The sequence below is a fragment of the Coffea arabica genome, chromosome 10c (genome assembly GCF_036785885.1).
Source record: "Coffea arabica cultivar ET-39 chromosome 10c, Coffea Arabica ET-39 HiFi, whole genome shotgun sequence".
NCBI classification, from domain to species: domain Eukaryota; kingdom Viridiplantae; phylum Streptophyta; class Magnoliopsida; order Gentianales; family Rubiaceae; genus Coffea; species Coffea arabica.
This window is the reverse complement of record NC_092329.1, coordinates 3,927,630-3,943,746: the sequence shown is the minus strand read 5'-3', so window position 1 is coordinate 3,943,746 and position 16,117 is coordinate 3,927,630. Positions and strand designations below refer to the sequence as shown.

Here is a 16,117-nt window from a genome sequence, read left to right as displayed (position 1 = left end):
GAGTCAAAAGCTTTCACAAGAGACAGCAGAGATGATTTCCCATCACGGTCCACAATTTCATTACTATCAAGAACATGAACGGCAATCACACGATCCCCAGGCTGAGCAACTTTAACCAAAGCCCAGGTGAGCAGTTTTTTACTCTGAGCATCAAGCTTCACTCCCACCACTACCGCCCGGCCATCATCACTTCGGTAACCAGATGCATTCGAGTATAACATAAGTGAATCTTTCAGGTTTGCACTTTGCATATGTACATGTAATCATTTGCTTCATGCTAGTACAAGGCCCTTTTTAGTTGACATTTTTTTCAATATAACATTTTTTGTATTGTTGAAAATGGTTAGTGCCTTGCTTCCGAAAAAATCGTATCATTTTACTTCCAAAAAAGCCCCTGCCTCGCCGTTGATTTGTGTACAGAAACATGTGTTTTGGACGGCGACACCGTATAGATCTTCAATTGGCATAAGAATTTTAGTTAAGGAACTCAATTCATGCGATAAAATATTAAGGGACTAAATCGGCTTAATGAAATAGTTTGAGGACTAAATTGGCGTTTTTCCCTAAAGGAAAAAATACGTATGTCTTTCGTCTTTGTAATCACGATTGGAATGCTTGTAAAATAACTCTCCAAACAAGACTGAAATTTGACTTTCTCCTCCCTTTAACCAACAAGCCTATGGGAAGTTGTGTTGCAGAAATCCAAACAAGCCTAGGGCCTTGTTTGGCAAACAAGTTTTTGATCAAATTTATCTACTATAAGTTTTTTAACAACTTTAACTACAGTAATTTCAAAAAACTTCTCAAGATTTTTAAACTATACACTTTAAAATATCCAAAAAAATTACACACTTCAAAATTTTTTTCTACAACTTTTATGATAAATTACAGGAAAGTTTTCGATAAACACCCAAAAAACTCACTTGTCAAAATTCCCTAATCCCCCTGAAAGAAATAAGGAACATATCTTCTGATCTGCTGAATTTACTTCGGGATTCACTTTTGTGGCGCCTAGGAAACTAGGATAAAAGTCTCAAACAGCTTTGCAAAATGTGAAAGCACTTTCTATACTCTTTTGTGGCACAGCTTTTATTGTACTGCCCACAGGCTGCGGGTGTCTGATAGAAGTCTCTTCCCATTTACTTTGCTTACTCAAAAACTCCTGATAACAATGGTACATCTTGTAGGGAAACAACGATATAACTGTGCACAAGAAAAATGATGCACAACTAAATTTGCATTTTGCTGGTGAGGGAATTTGGATTCTCCTCGATGTCATATTGCAAGCACTCATATCGCACCAAGTGAATTGAAGTGATTCCACGCCTCCTGCAGGAAAAGAGAGCTAGATTTAGCATTCAAGAATTAAGGTTTCCTTAGAGCTTCAGAATGAACATCAAAGTTGCTCAGTAAACAACTGGATTTACATGTTACATCTAGTACACGGCTATTTTATACCAACTAGCAAGACTATTAAGGACGAGAAATTCACAACCCACATTACTGATGATAAGCAATCAAATCTTCTACTGTATTTGCAAACAATGAGTTCAGCATAATAAGCTGAATATATATCCCAAATTAAGCAACGCGTTGAGAAAAACCTGGGGGATGTGTATAAGGTAGTCACTTCAAAATATTCAAGTCCTCTTGTAGTCCATTGACAGATTACAAATTGGTTCATCTATACCTTCAAACAAGACTTAATTGAAGAGATTAACCATTTGACTAGCTATTGGATTACCTGCAGAATATCAAAAACTTGTTCAGCAATGAACCTTTGGTGAGATGCAGCACCCTTTTGCTGCAGCTTATCTGGATGTAGGCTGAGTAAAGCTCTCTGATACGCTCTCTTAACTGCACTTCCATCAATTAAATCAACCAGAGGCACAGGCTTCCACCCACTCTCTGGCCAAAGAACCTAATAAACGTTTGCAGATGCAAAAACACAGAGAAAGATCGTTTAGGAAAAGAAAGCCTGAAAACTTTACAATTTCATATGGAAAAGATAAGTGAATTACATCACATCAAAACCTTGAATCTTATCAATCCACATAATTGCGTTCATTATCTAATCACAGAAATAAACCATTCCATTTCATTTTGTACATTTGTCAAGAGATCACAATAAGTCAAAAGAAAGCACCTTGTAATACTGCAACCAGATTCAAAAGAAGAGGAAGAGCAAGTATACAGTTCTAAATCCAAAAGATAAAAGAAAGCATCAAGTGACTTTGGATGTACACAAAAGTTTTGTTTAACCCAAGCAATTAGATGTCTAAAGTCAGAAGGTTAACATGCTTCCACTATAGAACCTAAGCAGGAAATAATACATAGATATGCCAACAAGCGTTAGATACCAGAATGCAGAAATTATGTACCAGAATTTTTGAGCTTTGGCAAATGCATAATAAACTATGTATCACAGTTTCGGCAAATTTGTTAAAGATGTTGAAACCTAAAACGCATTCCGAAAAAAAAAAAGTCCCATAAACTGTGAATGTGACAAATGGAGCTTTCCAATAATTAATTTCCAATTACTAACTCTGCAGGCTCCAATACAAAGATGAGAGTACAACAACAGTTCAATAGGAACTGTGTCGAGGATACAAAACAATTCGAAAGTCATTTATCTTAGACAAACATTAAAACTTCAGAGAGAGAGAGAGAGAGAGAGAGAGAGAGATCTTACAAGTTGTAATGTTGACAGCAGTGAGCGGATATTTCCTTTCCTTCCACTTGACCATTGTTGAATTTTAGCATTTGAAGCCTGCATCCAGACGTAGGGATATCAAAACAGCAGGTTAAGAATTTTGAAAGTCATTATGAATAAAACAAACTCACTTGGATTTCTGCAGAAAGTCCACTAGTTTGTAAATCTTTCTCCTCATCATGAGTTAGGTCTTCAACCTGACAACGAGTGTAATATGACTAGCTATTAGAAAGTCCATGCATCATTCAACACTTTAACAACATAATTGCTCTTAATACCGTAATGTGGATAAATTTACTTTCTCTAACCTAACAGCCTGCAGGGCATGAAGTTTATTCCATTAATATCTACTATGATTGAACAACAGCAATCCAGTGTCGTACTCAAACATCCTAAGACAGATATATACAAAGATATCCAGCATCATTATCTTTTGACACATAACAAAGAATCAAGTACATACCAGGAAGAAGGAGTCATCTTTGTTTTCAACATTGTTGTCATAATCCTTGGGAAGTGAATCTGGGAAAAGAAGGAAAAATATCAGAAAAATTCGAGGACTATATTTGTGTACACTATGAAAATAAACAACACCAACAGAGTTGCAAAAAGAAATATATTTGAAGAGAATGAAAAGCTACAGCCATAAGACTAAGCTGAGATAGCTAACCAGAAAAATTTGAAGAATTGCTCTCATTAGTAGATGGATCACTAGGTTTGTGAACCGAGCTCTTGAAGTGTGATTCTTGATTCACTTTATTCTTGTTGAAGTTAGCATCCACCTGCAAGATGAAAAGATGTGATTCAAGAAATTCCACTGTCTTCAGGAAAAAATGACTTCCTATGAGGTTATACAAATAGAAACTTTAACAAATAACGGATGCTATAAAGTACCCTGCTGGAAGCGTCTGCCATGTTATCCAGCTTATGCACGTTCTCATCTGTTTTGACTGCAGTGCTCATCCCATTTTCAGACCTGTTGATTTCCAGTCCCTGCCACCTAGAGCCCTTGCTGTCAAACTTGGCATTAGATTGTGCTGTAGTTTCCTGGTTGAAGATCTTTACAAACTCCTTCACTTTTCCTTTAACTCTAGTTCCACCAATGGCATCTCCTGAATTTGTGGCTGAACCTTTCTTAGCATTAGTCATCTCTGATCTGTTGCCACTGGTGCTTCTTGCATCAGTTTTCTTTGGACTAGTTCTGACATTGACATTATTACTGGCTACATTTGTGGTCTTGATGTAGAAGCTGTTTTCATTTCCTTTAGTGGCAATGCATACACGAAGTTAAATATAATCAATATAAAGTAGCATAGAGATGAAGTAGAAGCTTGATGTGCAGTACAGATTACCTTGTTCCCCGTTCTCATCCTTGAGCAGTTCATGCAGGGATTTTGTGTGAGCCTTTGGAGTTTGCCCTTTATTGGTAGAAAATTCTTTTTCAATTTTTGCATACACGTTAGTTTCATTCTTTGAAAGAGATTCTTCTTCTGTTTTCTTCCTTGTGATATTGTCATCAAGTTGAGCAACAGTTCCTTCACTTTCGAAGAGTTTTGGTTCTGGAACTTTCAGATGTGTTTCTTCAACTTGACTGCAGGAATCTATCTTCTTGTCATTGCTACTGTCATCATGCTTTTCATTATCTATTTTCAAGGTCAAAGATTTCGTATCTATAGATATAATGTGCTCTTCCACGGTTGGTAAATGCCTACCAATAATATCACTTTCAATCCTTCCATTAGAACTGGAACATCTCTCAGTCTTAAAATTTTCTTTATATCTCGATTTACTCCTTCCCCCAAGCGGTATCAATAGAGGTACTCCGCTGCCTGCCCATTTGTATATGGAGAAGTGAAACTGGCCACTATTAAGAGGAACTTCCTTGCCTTGTGTTTTATATTTTAACTTGGCTCCCATGTCTTTTTCAATGGATTTGGTTTCATGACAATTCTCACCAGTATGAGAAGCTTCTTGTGATAGGGGGCTTTGACGGTAAACTGGGCGATCTTTTCTTGCCTCGTCCTGTACCTCTGTTGCTTGGTTTGCAAATCTAGAAAGAGAAGTGTGTTCATCTTTGTTTTTATAGCTTGTGCCGTTTGACAGTCCATCTTTGTTCTTATAGGAACTACGATTTGTGGTACCAAAGAGAGGAAAATCCGTTGCTTTTGTCAATTTGGCTGGAAGGCTGGGACATTTCATTAGCACTTCAAATTAGATGCAATACACGTAGGAAAGAAAAAAAGGAAAGTAAATCTCATAAGTCATAACCAGCACAATCTGCGTAGAATTTCTAGCACAACATATAAGTTACTGTAATGTAGAGATGATAATTATGCCACAGGAGGAGCACAGAGAAATGGTTCATTTATGCTTGAATTAACTTCTCAGGTCGATTCAGTAACGTAACTACTTGTAGGAATAACAAAGCAACGAAATGGAAAACAAACTAACATGACAAAGGAATTATTGGATAAAAACCTATTACAAGTTGAAGAACAAGGTTCAAATACCACAAATTTAACCACCCGCTACTTGCAATATGGCACCTTTCTGATTAAAACAGGTAAAGCAGTACCAGACAGAAGAAAGGAATAAATATGACAAATGTCGAGAAAAAATAAGAGATTAATATCCTTTCCATGTCACAAGAAAAAGAATCCACCTTGGCAAGGCAGCAATATTTAGCTAAAATCTCCCTCGTATCCTTTCCATTTCAGAAAGGCCATGAAAAGTAAAATAACAGCAACCTAAAGTTTTGCAAGCTCTATAATCCTTCTGGAGAACACAAATTCACCTTCTATGTCATTATGAAAGTGCAGGAATCTCTCAGTTAAAATGTCCTCTTCCTATCCAATTAAGAAACCTTAGAGAATCGTTTAAGAAAGAAAATCGAAACGACGAAAATGATAATAAAATCTTTACCTGAATTGAGCAGGGTATGACGTGCTAAGAGGCTCAGCTTTGGGTGGCAATGGCCTAGAGGGGCTTGAAATCCGGGAACCGGGGGAAGAAGCAAAGAAGTCCCTGCTAGTCCTCCGAGACTTAGCCTCATCACCTTTGAAAATATCATCATAAAAATCATCACTTGGATATGACTTTCTGTTGACACCTTCTTCACCAAAAACTGGTTTTTCGTCTAAAACAGGCCATGGACTTCTTGACAAAACTGCATCTTCATCAGACTCCTCTCTTGCTTCACAGAAACTATATCTATTTCTGGTTTCTCGAATGGAAAATCGCCTTGGAGGGCCCCCAAAAACATCACTGAAATCCATGTCCGAGTCTCCATCCGATGTTTTCGTTGACGTCTCAAAGGATCCTTGTCGACTATATCCCAGTAAAACATTTTCCCTTTGACTAAACCTCTCCATATGCTGAACTATCGCCAATGGGATCAAAGATTTAAGGAAAACAGAATTTGGCGGGAAAATATGTTAGCTCCTGTGGATTCAAGATTCTGGCATACTTCAGTTTACACCTTACTTTGTTCAAGAAATGGTGCAGTTTGTGGAATCATGAGAATAAATTTGACAATTTTGATGTAGCACGAAAATCAGTTTCTATGGAGTTGTATGGTTGCTTGAAATTGCATGCAAGTATTCCAATTTTGACAAACCAGTTGGGAAAAATAATAAATATGTGGTTTTAGTGCAAGTGATGATCCCATCAATCAAACATGCGAGATTGGGTAATTGGAACATGAATTGTCAAGAAGGGAAAAAGAAAGGTTAGGAGGAGAAGACAAAAGAAAGTGGGGCTTGACTCTTTGAGACAAAGATGAGCAAGGAACTGAAGCCACAAAATGGAGGGGTTTATATCATATATGATGTATGTTGGGAGAGGACTCACAGGATAAGGAAGGAAATATTCAAACGACAAAAGAGGGTCCTCTGGCAATCTTCTTTCCTAGTAAGCTTGAGCATTTGGATTTATTCTAAAATTCTTCTGGTGGCTGTTCCTCTGCTGTTTTTCTTTTGACCTGACTGGACTGGGCTGATACCATACTCCACTGAACAGTCGCGGAATCTGAGAACTGGACCACCAACTGAAACGTGTGATGATGTGAAGCGAGTTTTACCGGTACGGTAGGCAATGTCTTGCAAACACTTGATAAACTGCAACCAACCATCAGTGATTATACGATCTAACTAATTTTGCATCAACAACAGTCATAAAGTTGTTGGCGTGAATGAAAGCCATTCACGTTTACAGGTACAAATTGAGGCTGCGTCTGATTTGTCTTTGACGTGCGGTAATCTCGTAACATGATCATCTTACAATTGACATATTCTTGTCCAATTAGATCCTGAATCTACTTTATTTCCGAGAATTATAGCGGGGTTCTGTGCATTGGTTCACAAACAATTTTCCTATCCAATTTCAAAAAAAAAAAAAAAATACAAAGATTGAATCCATTATTTCTTGTGCTTCTCAAGTGTAGATTCCGATTATTGAGAACATGGTCCAGACGAGCTGTGTAGGCATTTTCAAGCACCGAAAGATTAGAGCTGGCTTTTGGCTGCTATAAGAAACATTAAATCAGGCCTAAAGTGCCAAGCATAACTGAAATGATGCTGACATGTCAACAGCATTGAGACGATGATCATTTATCTTAACAGAAAAAAGCATTAAGTACCACGAAAGAAACAGCTAATTGTAGTTAGCATCTAAAACATCAGTAGATCCAATTCTATCTTAATAATTATGTTTCACTTAGACTTCAGTCTCAAGCGTTCTTTCCAACAACGACCGCTTCTTTCAGAATTCAAGTTCTATATCTCTCACCACATAATTATCACTTAATTGTGGATGTCACTTCAAGTGACTTCCTCCGACAGAGTCCCGTTGGCTCCCCCTCTTCCTAATCTAAGTTAGAATAGATTATATAAATGTTATCGTTGCAGAGAAAAAAAAAATTTAACAACAAAAACAGTTGCAAGTCTCTGTCAGGAATTAAAAAATGGCTAAGACTGCCTCTTTGCTGTAATCATCGAAAGAACAGTGATATGTTTTGTACAGCTGCAGGAACTGTCATCATCAAAAACTTGCTATATTATGAACAAAAATCCATTTCTCGAGTTTATGGCCGTGAAAGAATGCAACAGACGAACTCTTCCATGCAAAATATGATGGTGTTGATTATCTTCATACTGCTGCAAAAGATCGATCTATTCAGAAACTCATACATTGTGACCGTTAGAGTTGAGCAATCTCTCTTCCTCATTTGGCAGTTCAGACATAGACAGCTCAATATTTGACTTAGAATTCATTTTGTTCCACTCATTCTCTACACGAAAGAAGACCCATTGGAAACGGCGAACAATCTCCAGGGCAGTGATTGTAAACACGGTGATGTAATTATGGCGGAGATGAGCAGACAGCTTGTATGTCCATGTGCATCTCAGGATGAGATTGCTTCCAATTACCCAGAAGTATACCTGAGGTATAACAAGAAGGAATAGATAGATTCCTGTTAATATGCATAAGCGCCAATAAAGACTATTTCAAGCAGTTTGTCACTACTATCAAAAAGTAGGGAAGACAACAGGGTAGTGAACCATCATCACACTGCAGAAAAATCTGGCTTTCACATCTGGAAATGAAACTTTAAATGAAGCCACAGCATTAAAAGGTCAAATTCTCATGGAACTGAAGGCCACATCAGCTGATGCAGTGGGCCTGTGGCATTAACAGGCACATAATAGTTCCTCGTGAAACTGGCAGGCAAGAGTTGCTTTGCCAACTTCTTTACACACACATTAACTATATCTTGGTCCGTATTGATTTTCGCCATTGAACTTGTCAACAAAAAGAAGAAGAGTTGAACCTAATTAGAACTAAACTTCTTACCCATTTCCGTCCGTATAACAAGTGGGACATGAGATGGGGTTTGCTGAACATGAAAATCCGAGTGAAAGAACTGCAGAGAACAAAAAGGTAGATTACTGTTAAAAGATACAATTGATTTAGATGGCCTAAACCAGAGATGCAATGCACTTGTGTCACGAACTGAACGGTAACTATCTAGCGGTAATTAATGTTCTTTCATTCGCATCAAGAATTTGGTACATCAAATCTTAGGTGAAAAACTTCATAAATCTTGCTTCCAAACTAAGCAATTTCACTCAAAGTTGACACATGCCCATGCACCATGTGCGTAGTGAATAATAAGTTCACAACAGGATGTATATACACTACATAGACAGACACACACACACACACACATACGCATGCACGCAGACACAAACTAGATTAGAATTTTAAATGTCAGTACTGGAAGCAGAAAGCGCTGCATACCTCAAGTCCCAATCTCGGGTCACGTCCCAGTAAAAAGAATACAAAGAGTTTAAAACACCAGAAAGAAGCCATAGAGGTCGGTATACATTCATCCACTTATCAGGAAAGACGTGATACTTGAGGGCTGAAACAAAGATTACTGGTACTGCCGTCGAATACTTTAAAGCTGAAAACCATTAGGAAGGGTAATGATTTAATACATGATAATGAAGCAAGGAAGGATTACATTTTCTTAACAAAACATCTTCATCCTCGCACGGACTTGTTCCAAAAATACAAATTGACAGAAAATAGGCGCCAAGTTAAGCATTTGAATATTGTAATAACTTCCTGAAATAACAAATGCACTATTTACTAAGGAAGTAAAGGTGATAAAAGGGAGTGAATAAGGAAGCAGATACACAAAATTTACTGCATTGTTCCGCATGAAAATTTTCATGTTTCTTACAATTCTCAACCAAGAGCACAAGTACTTTTTCCATAATAAGCAAAGAGTAAAAAGCAATTAGATGTCTTGCATAAATCAGTCAAATAACCCCAAGAAAAGCAAAATACCTTGAGAACTGACATAGGATACTACTATCCTAACAAATCAGACTTTGCAAATTCATGGCCTTGCAGCATAAGAAAGTAGTAAAAATCATCAACTCGCCGAGCCAAGCAAGGGAACCCAAAAGACATTACAAGAACTTCATGACTGTTTCGAACTTGACAAGAACATCATGGGTTTCAAACACTTCTAATCATGCAAAAGCAATCTGTGCGATTGCAGAAAATACCATGCAAAATGGTATCTTTTCACCACTTCCTCCAACAAACAGTTTAACACAACAAGAGAAAAAGCAATGTGTCAGGAATTACCATTGAACAAGGAAGTTTTTTCCTTAGTATCTTTATATTGCCGAAGACATTGAAAGAGACGAAAAAGGTAAGGCAAAACGAGAACTATGGGAATTGCAACAGAATGACTGCCACAAACAGAATCAGCTTCAAACCATGCAATTGTGGCAACCTGCACATAGCATCAACTAATTCTTCAGATGAGAAACAGGTACTGCATAAACTGGTAAAGCGGTCCAACTTGTAAAACAGCAGAAAAAGAAAATTTATTGTTTAAAACCCATTACAAGTTCAAGGCAGCAAGCATGACAAAAATCTTGAGCAGTACCAACTTAATTTCATTACCAACTTAATCAATGGAAATGACAAGGACTAAAGGACACATCTGACTATAGTTTCCCAATAAAAGTTCTGAAAATTAATCTCTCAGAACTGCAACATGGAGTACAATTCCCCTCAACTGATACTTAATGAATATCCCATACAACTTCGTTGGGACCCCTTCAGGTAAATGGCTAGACTCTGGGTGAGTAAATCTACATTAACCTTGGTCTGCTACTTCCAAACCAAAAATAATCTCTACGAAGGCCTTGAGTGAAGAGTTAGTCAACTCAGCTTTCTGCTTCTTATCCAAAAGTCTGCATTACCCCATGCATTGCCACAAGATTCTTGACAAGTCCCATAAAACTTCTACAACCTGATTTGTTGCTTGTGTGGCCAAGTGACACCACCCAAAATCTGATAACTCTTCTAAGTGCATAGCAAACCAAACATAATGCTTATCCCAGGTAATCTAAAAAACTGACACAAAAAGAACTAACTCTGACATAAACAAGATGGAGGGATCATAACATGATTACACAGAAGGATTGAAAAAGCATGATAGCAAAACAATCAAGTGAAAACATACAGAAACAATTAGACACAGGAGGCATCAATTAAAACAAGTCATAGAAATGTGCATCTTACTAACTCTCAGAAAAAGAATAACAGTGATAATAAAAACAACAAGAGAATTGAGAGAGTAATAGACCTGTCGATGAACCATCCGACAAACTGAACGCTCCAAATCTGAAAACACCTGCATAAAGTTTTATAGAATAGCTGCAGAAGTTATAAAACATAGCTTTATTTGGACAAATCTAAACTCATATCAAGATAACAAAAGCCAAATAATGCCATTTCAATTAAACATCAGATCTCTGTGAATTCCCAATTCGCTCAGTTTAGGATAAGATTTTCCCATTTAGCTACGTTCAAAAGATCCACTTGACATAATAAAATGGATCTAAACAGCATTAGGACAACCCTCTTGCCCTAACTTCATTTGGGCATGGTCATGCATGCAGAATTGCATAAATTCTCAAAAGATCCCAATACATTCTCTGGAAACAAATTAGCATGCTAGCCAAAAAAATTGAAACGCAAATGTGGAATCAACCTCCAGAAACTCCACAAACCAAGGTAAAACACTACTATTGCTCTCTCCGTAGTATGGATACGGATAATCAACTCAGTATCAGGGCAGGAAACATTTAAGAGCAACTAAAGTGCATACTGCATACCTTTGACATGGAGGTTAATATATCAGCCAAAAAGAAGTCAGCAAATGATATTGCCTGTGCACACAGATTAAATAAAAACAAGAGAAAATGTGATACGCTGTAAAAAGCATTAGAGAAAAAGTTAAATGTTGCAACAAAGAAAAAGTAATTATTTGCCCTAAATCCAAATGATCCAAGGAGTATTCAAAACACAAGAAGTACTGTAAAGAAATGTCCTTTTGGTACTATAATAAAGACATGAAATTGAATGCCAAAAAAACAGCCATTACTAGCTTTAGTTGACATGTCCCCTGCTTCTTGTCCCCTTTTATTCCTCTTGTAGTTCTTTATTTTACTTCTCCTAGTCAAATTATGAAGTAACACTTGCAAATTGATTCTGGAAAGCCCACATACATGTACACAAAATTAGAGATGAAGAAACTCTCATGCTTCTGTATCCACCTCCAGAAGTTCAAGGTAAGTTCACTACAAATTCAGTTGAGTTCATAGTATATGAGCTGAGAATCAACAATTCTTTCATTTGGTATACCTACAAGATATCTGCCATATTCTAAAAGATCATAAACTTGCCTGCAATGGGAAAACTATTCGCCAAAGAGTTCTCAACAGAAAGTAGCGTGATGACAAAAAGAATAGATCAAAGGGAGACAAAAGGGCCATTGCAACAGCAGCATATAATAGCACCTGCAGTGACAAATGTCAAGCTTATTTTTACAACATAGAAGATAGCAAAAAGGATGTGACCAGCAACCATGGTTGAAGATTCATTAGTACAGTAGCAGTATCAATACTAAATTTGTATATATAAACTTTGGAAAATATAATTTACAAAGCACTATGAATTTATCAGAAGCAATAATTATTCCGTCCTATAGCAAATTGGGATCATCTGGCTCGCAATATAAGCCTCAAATGATTCACTTAATGCGACTCCAGAAATTTTTGATTCATGCAACATCTCAAATCAAAGGTTAATTTGAAGATAAGCAAAAGTATGGATGAGGGGTTCCCCACATCTAAAAGATAAAGTAATTACAATATTACAAGCAAAGAGTGATTACTGAGAGAAGAATCATCTATTACACTGGTTGAAACGCAGCTAATGCAACCTCTCCATGAGAGTACAGATATAAATATGAAGTCATGCTAGTTGGGACAATGATTGTCATCCAGGTGGCACACTGCAATATCAAACAAAATATAATTAAATCTCAAATTGACATAATACTTTCTTGAGAATTTACTGCATAAAAACTATGGATTTATGTATAAATTTTGGTTTTCAAGAAGATAAATTCATTTCGTTTGTGGAAAAAAAAAAAGAAGATAAATTCATTCTTTTCTTAATGAAATATGATTTTCCTTAAAAAAGCAGGCAAAGGTTTTAAGTCGAAATTTGATCAACTTAAATAATGACAGTTTCGTTCAACTAACAGCAGAGGGAATGCCAGCAGTGAGGAAATAATCTAAACCAAGAAAAAAGAAATCTGCAGTACATGTAGCAATATCACAATAGGATACTGTATATATATTTCTACCTTCCATATTTCTTTATGTGTGAGATGATTCTGGTCGAGGTCAAAAATTTTAGCGTAATTGACATTAGAATGCTGAAAAACCCATAAGTTGACTCCCCAAAGCCAAACTGTCATTGTCTGCCATGATGAGATCAATGAAACTAACATGGTTTAATAAAAGAAATAACAAAACCATGGAAACTGTAATAGGTAAATCTAAATTCCAAGACCATAGACCAGAAAACATTCACTTACCACAAGAAGAAGAGGATTATAGTACAAAAAAGCCTCATACAAGAATAAGTCCCGGAGGTCTGCACTCATTCTCATGACCGAATCCCATCCAATCTACAATAATAAAAAAATTCATCAAATTCTACCATACAAACAAGTACAAGGGTCCCTAAAAACAGCAATTCCATGCCAGGTAATGACAAAAGATAGACTGTTCAGATAGGAAGAAAGATGTCAAACTGACCTTGCAGCAAATGAAACCCCAGATGAAAAATAATATTACCTGATCATCAAACTAAGTTAGACTCTTACCAGAATATAGTAAAAGCAATTGAAACTGGATATTTGTAGGAACAACAATTATGAAGCCGACACCAAGAATTGATAACTAAAAACAAGGATTGCAAAATGCAGAGATAAGCTATGGAACACAAAGTTATACTCCTAATCCATACTGTTAGAATCTCAATACAAATAATATAGCCAATAAAAACAGTTTAAAGACTAAAAACTCGTACCTTTTTTATTCCAACAAACATAAAAACTCATACCTATTGTGTTGACAGATAACAATTCCTATCTAGAAACCCTTAAAGACTCATAAAAACTCATACCTTATCCATGCTCATGACAACCATCATTGCTAAACAATATTTCACATACCATTTATGCCAGAAAAAATTTGGTACTCTAAAAAGTAACCAAAATCAAATAACCAGTGAAAGAGCAACTCAGAAAATTTTTCTCAGCTGATCTGAGAAGACTTCAAGAAATCCTACCATAAGCTGTTACTATCAACACATAGCACTAATAAGTGGCACCTTGAATCTCCAAAGCAGAATAGGAGATGGCAAGATTGCAGCGGTGCTCAATGGTGTGCTAACACCCTTCATCTCATTCGTCTCTATTGGCAGCAAGAAATCTCCTTCAGCACTATTTCCTAACTCACTTGTACCTATTAGTAACACTAGGCAATAAGAAACGTGGACAGCATATTCAACTGAGGAATGTTAACTCAAAACTCAATGCTTCTCTCACCAAGATCATAAACAACTGGTCTGCTACCAGACTTCCGTAAATGCGGACTATTGGTAGGAACAGAAACAGGACCTCCAAACATAGATGGAGGTAGCAAATAAGACACGTATAACTACTTCAAATTCCCAACATGTACATCACCTGCAATTCAAGGACAATGACACATAAATATATAAACTAAGCAAGATAAGCATTGGAGAGGACAAAACCGAGAAGGCAGCACAGAGAGAGAAAGAGAGGCAGGAAGCAAACAGTGGAGCACAGAATGAGACATTGAAGATACATGTTGATTGAGTATACGAAATCTAAAGTATCAGGAAAACCACTGAACAAAACTATGATTTGCATTTGCAGTGAAGCCAAGACAACAAATATATAGTTAAGATAGATATTTAAAATTTAGTGATACAATTTGCTTGTGCTTAAATATGTTTCACTTTTCCTGCCAAACCAAACTTTGCTTGAGTAATCATTGTCTCCTAAGCATTGCTCGGAGTTGTTCCATAAACGGTTCAATACCCTAAATTATTACTAACATCCAACTCAAATCTAGCTGCACCACTATTATCATGTGGACCTCAATACCACCCACTTACCAATATTCGCTATTTTGGCACGTAAACTGCTGTTACAACTTGCGTCCTGACCAAAATATATATATCTCTCACATTATCAAAATTCACGAAAAGTAACAATCTTAAATATATTAAATGGTACCAAGTTGTCAATCCAGTCATCCCACAATTAACAAACAAGTAATACTTCCGCATTAGCATTCTTGTTCGGGTACCAAAGGGGAAAAAGTGGAATTTACTCCACATCATATTGTCAATCGAAAATAAGAAAAAGAAATATACATAAGATACAGCGACTATTATAGATCCAAAAGAAAACAAATTATGGCACACACAATTTCGAGAGAGAATTGATTTAAAATAAAATTATTTAAAAAAAAACCCCCTCAGTGGACTGTACAATGCAGAAATGTAAGTAGGAAAATCAGAAGAGCTAGCATTAGTAAAAGTTACCGTGATCAAACGGACAGTTTTTCTACTGAATCGGAGGAAAAATGTCAGAGTGAAGTGAGTAACCTCGGGGAAGTTTTCTCCTATGCTTGAGCTAAGTTGGGAGGCCGGGGACAGAGAGAAGGCAAGATCCGATTTCTGATGAGAACTGAAAGAGACGCTTGGCAATCAAGGAATTTTAGATAGAATCAGAATGGTACCTCTTAAATTGGGTTGGGGCATGTTCTAAGGAATTTCCGGCGAGTCCTATTTTGGGATTTGCGAGCATTGGACTTGGAACCAACCCGGCCAACCCCCCGAGATCTCGGAAGATTAACTAGTAATGAGGTTAATTACATTTGGATCCTATTAAATTTAGTCAAGCTACAATTAGACCCTTTTCTGTTTTTTTTTTTTTTTTTTGGCGACATAGGGGGTGTCCGGGTCAATTCTTACGGGGTCCGACTAATTCCCCTGCGCTCCGGGAGAGCAGGCCCCACTCCACACCGAAGACGTAAACAACGAGACTCGAATCCTGATTGCCAGGTAAGTGGCCATACCCTAAAGAGGGGGGAGCACACCGTCCGAGCTACCCTGTGGGGGTAGATCCTTTTCTGTTCTCTCTTCTCTTTTTTTTTTTTTTCCTCTCTTCCTCACTAAAAGAGAAATGGAATTTAAGAAGCGGTGAGAGAAGAGAGAGGGGCTTGACCCTACCCCTGTTTTTTAGCATTTAGAGAGGGGAATTTAGAGATGTCCTAATATTTGTGTAAATGATCTACTAATTAATGAATGGTAACTTAATATCAACATCGTTTTCAGTGTTACTTGATCTTGCTATGAGCCTATGAATTAGATAATTTGGCAGGACCTAATCAAGTTTCAAAGCTAAGCTATCTCATTCTCTACATG

General features: G+C 36.9%; 2 protein-coding genes across 10 annotated transcripts; both read right to left on the bottom strand.

The window, feature by feature from the left end:
* Nucleotides 1–1,042: 1,042 nt before the first annotated feature.
* LOC113714975 (J domain-containing protein required for chloroplast accumulation response 1) lies at nt 1,043–6,496 on the bottom strand. The gene is made up of 9 exons (XM_072068925.1): nt 5,636–6,496; nt 4,066–4,898; nt 3,608–3,975; nt 3,384–3,495; nt 3,177–3,235; nt 2,845–2,910; nt 2,693–2,770; nt 1,745–1,921; nt 1,043–1,329 (listed from the first exon to the last, which is right to left on the bottom strand). The coding sequence occupies exons 1-9, from the start codon at nt 6,082–6,084 to the stop codon at nt 1,291–1,293; spliced, it is 2,181 nt and encodes a 726-aa protein (XP_071925026.1). The 5' UTR covers nt 6,085–6,496; the 3' UTR covers nt 1,043–1,290.
* A 1,170-nt stretch (nt 6,497–7,666) lies between these two features.
* LOC113714741 (uncharacterized) lies at nt 7,667–15,558 on the bottom strand. 9 transcript variants are annotated; one of them, XM_027238781.2, is made up of 14 exons: nt 15,233–15,557; nt 14,205–14,345; nt 13,988–14,121; nt 13,411–13,449; nt 13,188–13,280; nt 12,954–13,070; nt 12,501–12,596; nt 11,986–12,099; nt 11,416–11,469; nt 10,884–10,931; nt 9,872–10,022; nt 9,011–9,176; nt 8,564–8,633; nt 7,667–8,151 (listed from the first exon to the last, which is right to left on the bottom strand). In XM_027238781.2, the coding sequence occupies exons 2-14, from the start codon at nt 14,284–14,286 to the stop codon at nt 7,894–7,896; spliced, it is 1,422 nt and encodes a 473-aa protein (XP_027094582.1). In that variant the 5' UTR covers nt 14,287–14,345; nt 15,233–15,557; the 3' UTR covers nt 7,667–7,893. The 9 variants fall into 9 exon arrangements, with proteins under 9 accessions (XP_027094582.1, XP_027094583.1, XP_071925378.1 ...); XM_027238782.2 differs by having other exon boundaries at nt 15,296–15,557; XM_072069277.1 differs by lacking the exon at nt 12,954–13,070 and having other exon boundaries at nt 15,233–15,558.
* Between the last annotated feature and the right edge of the window lie 559 nt (nt 15,559–16,117).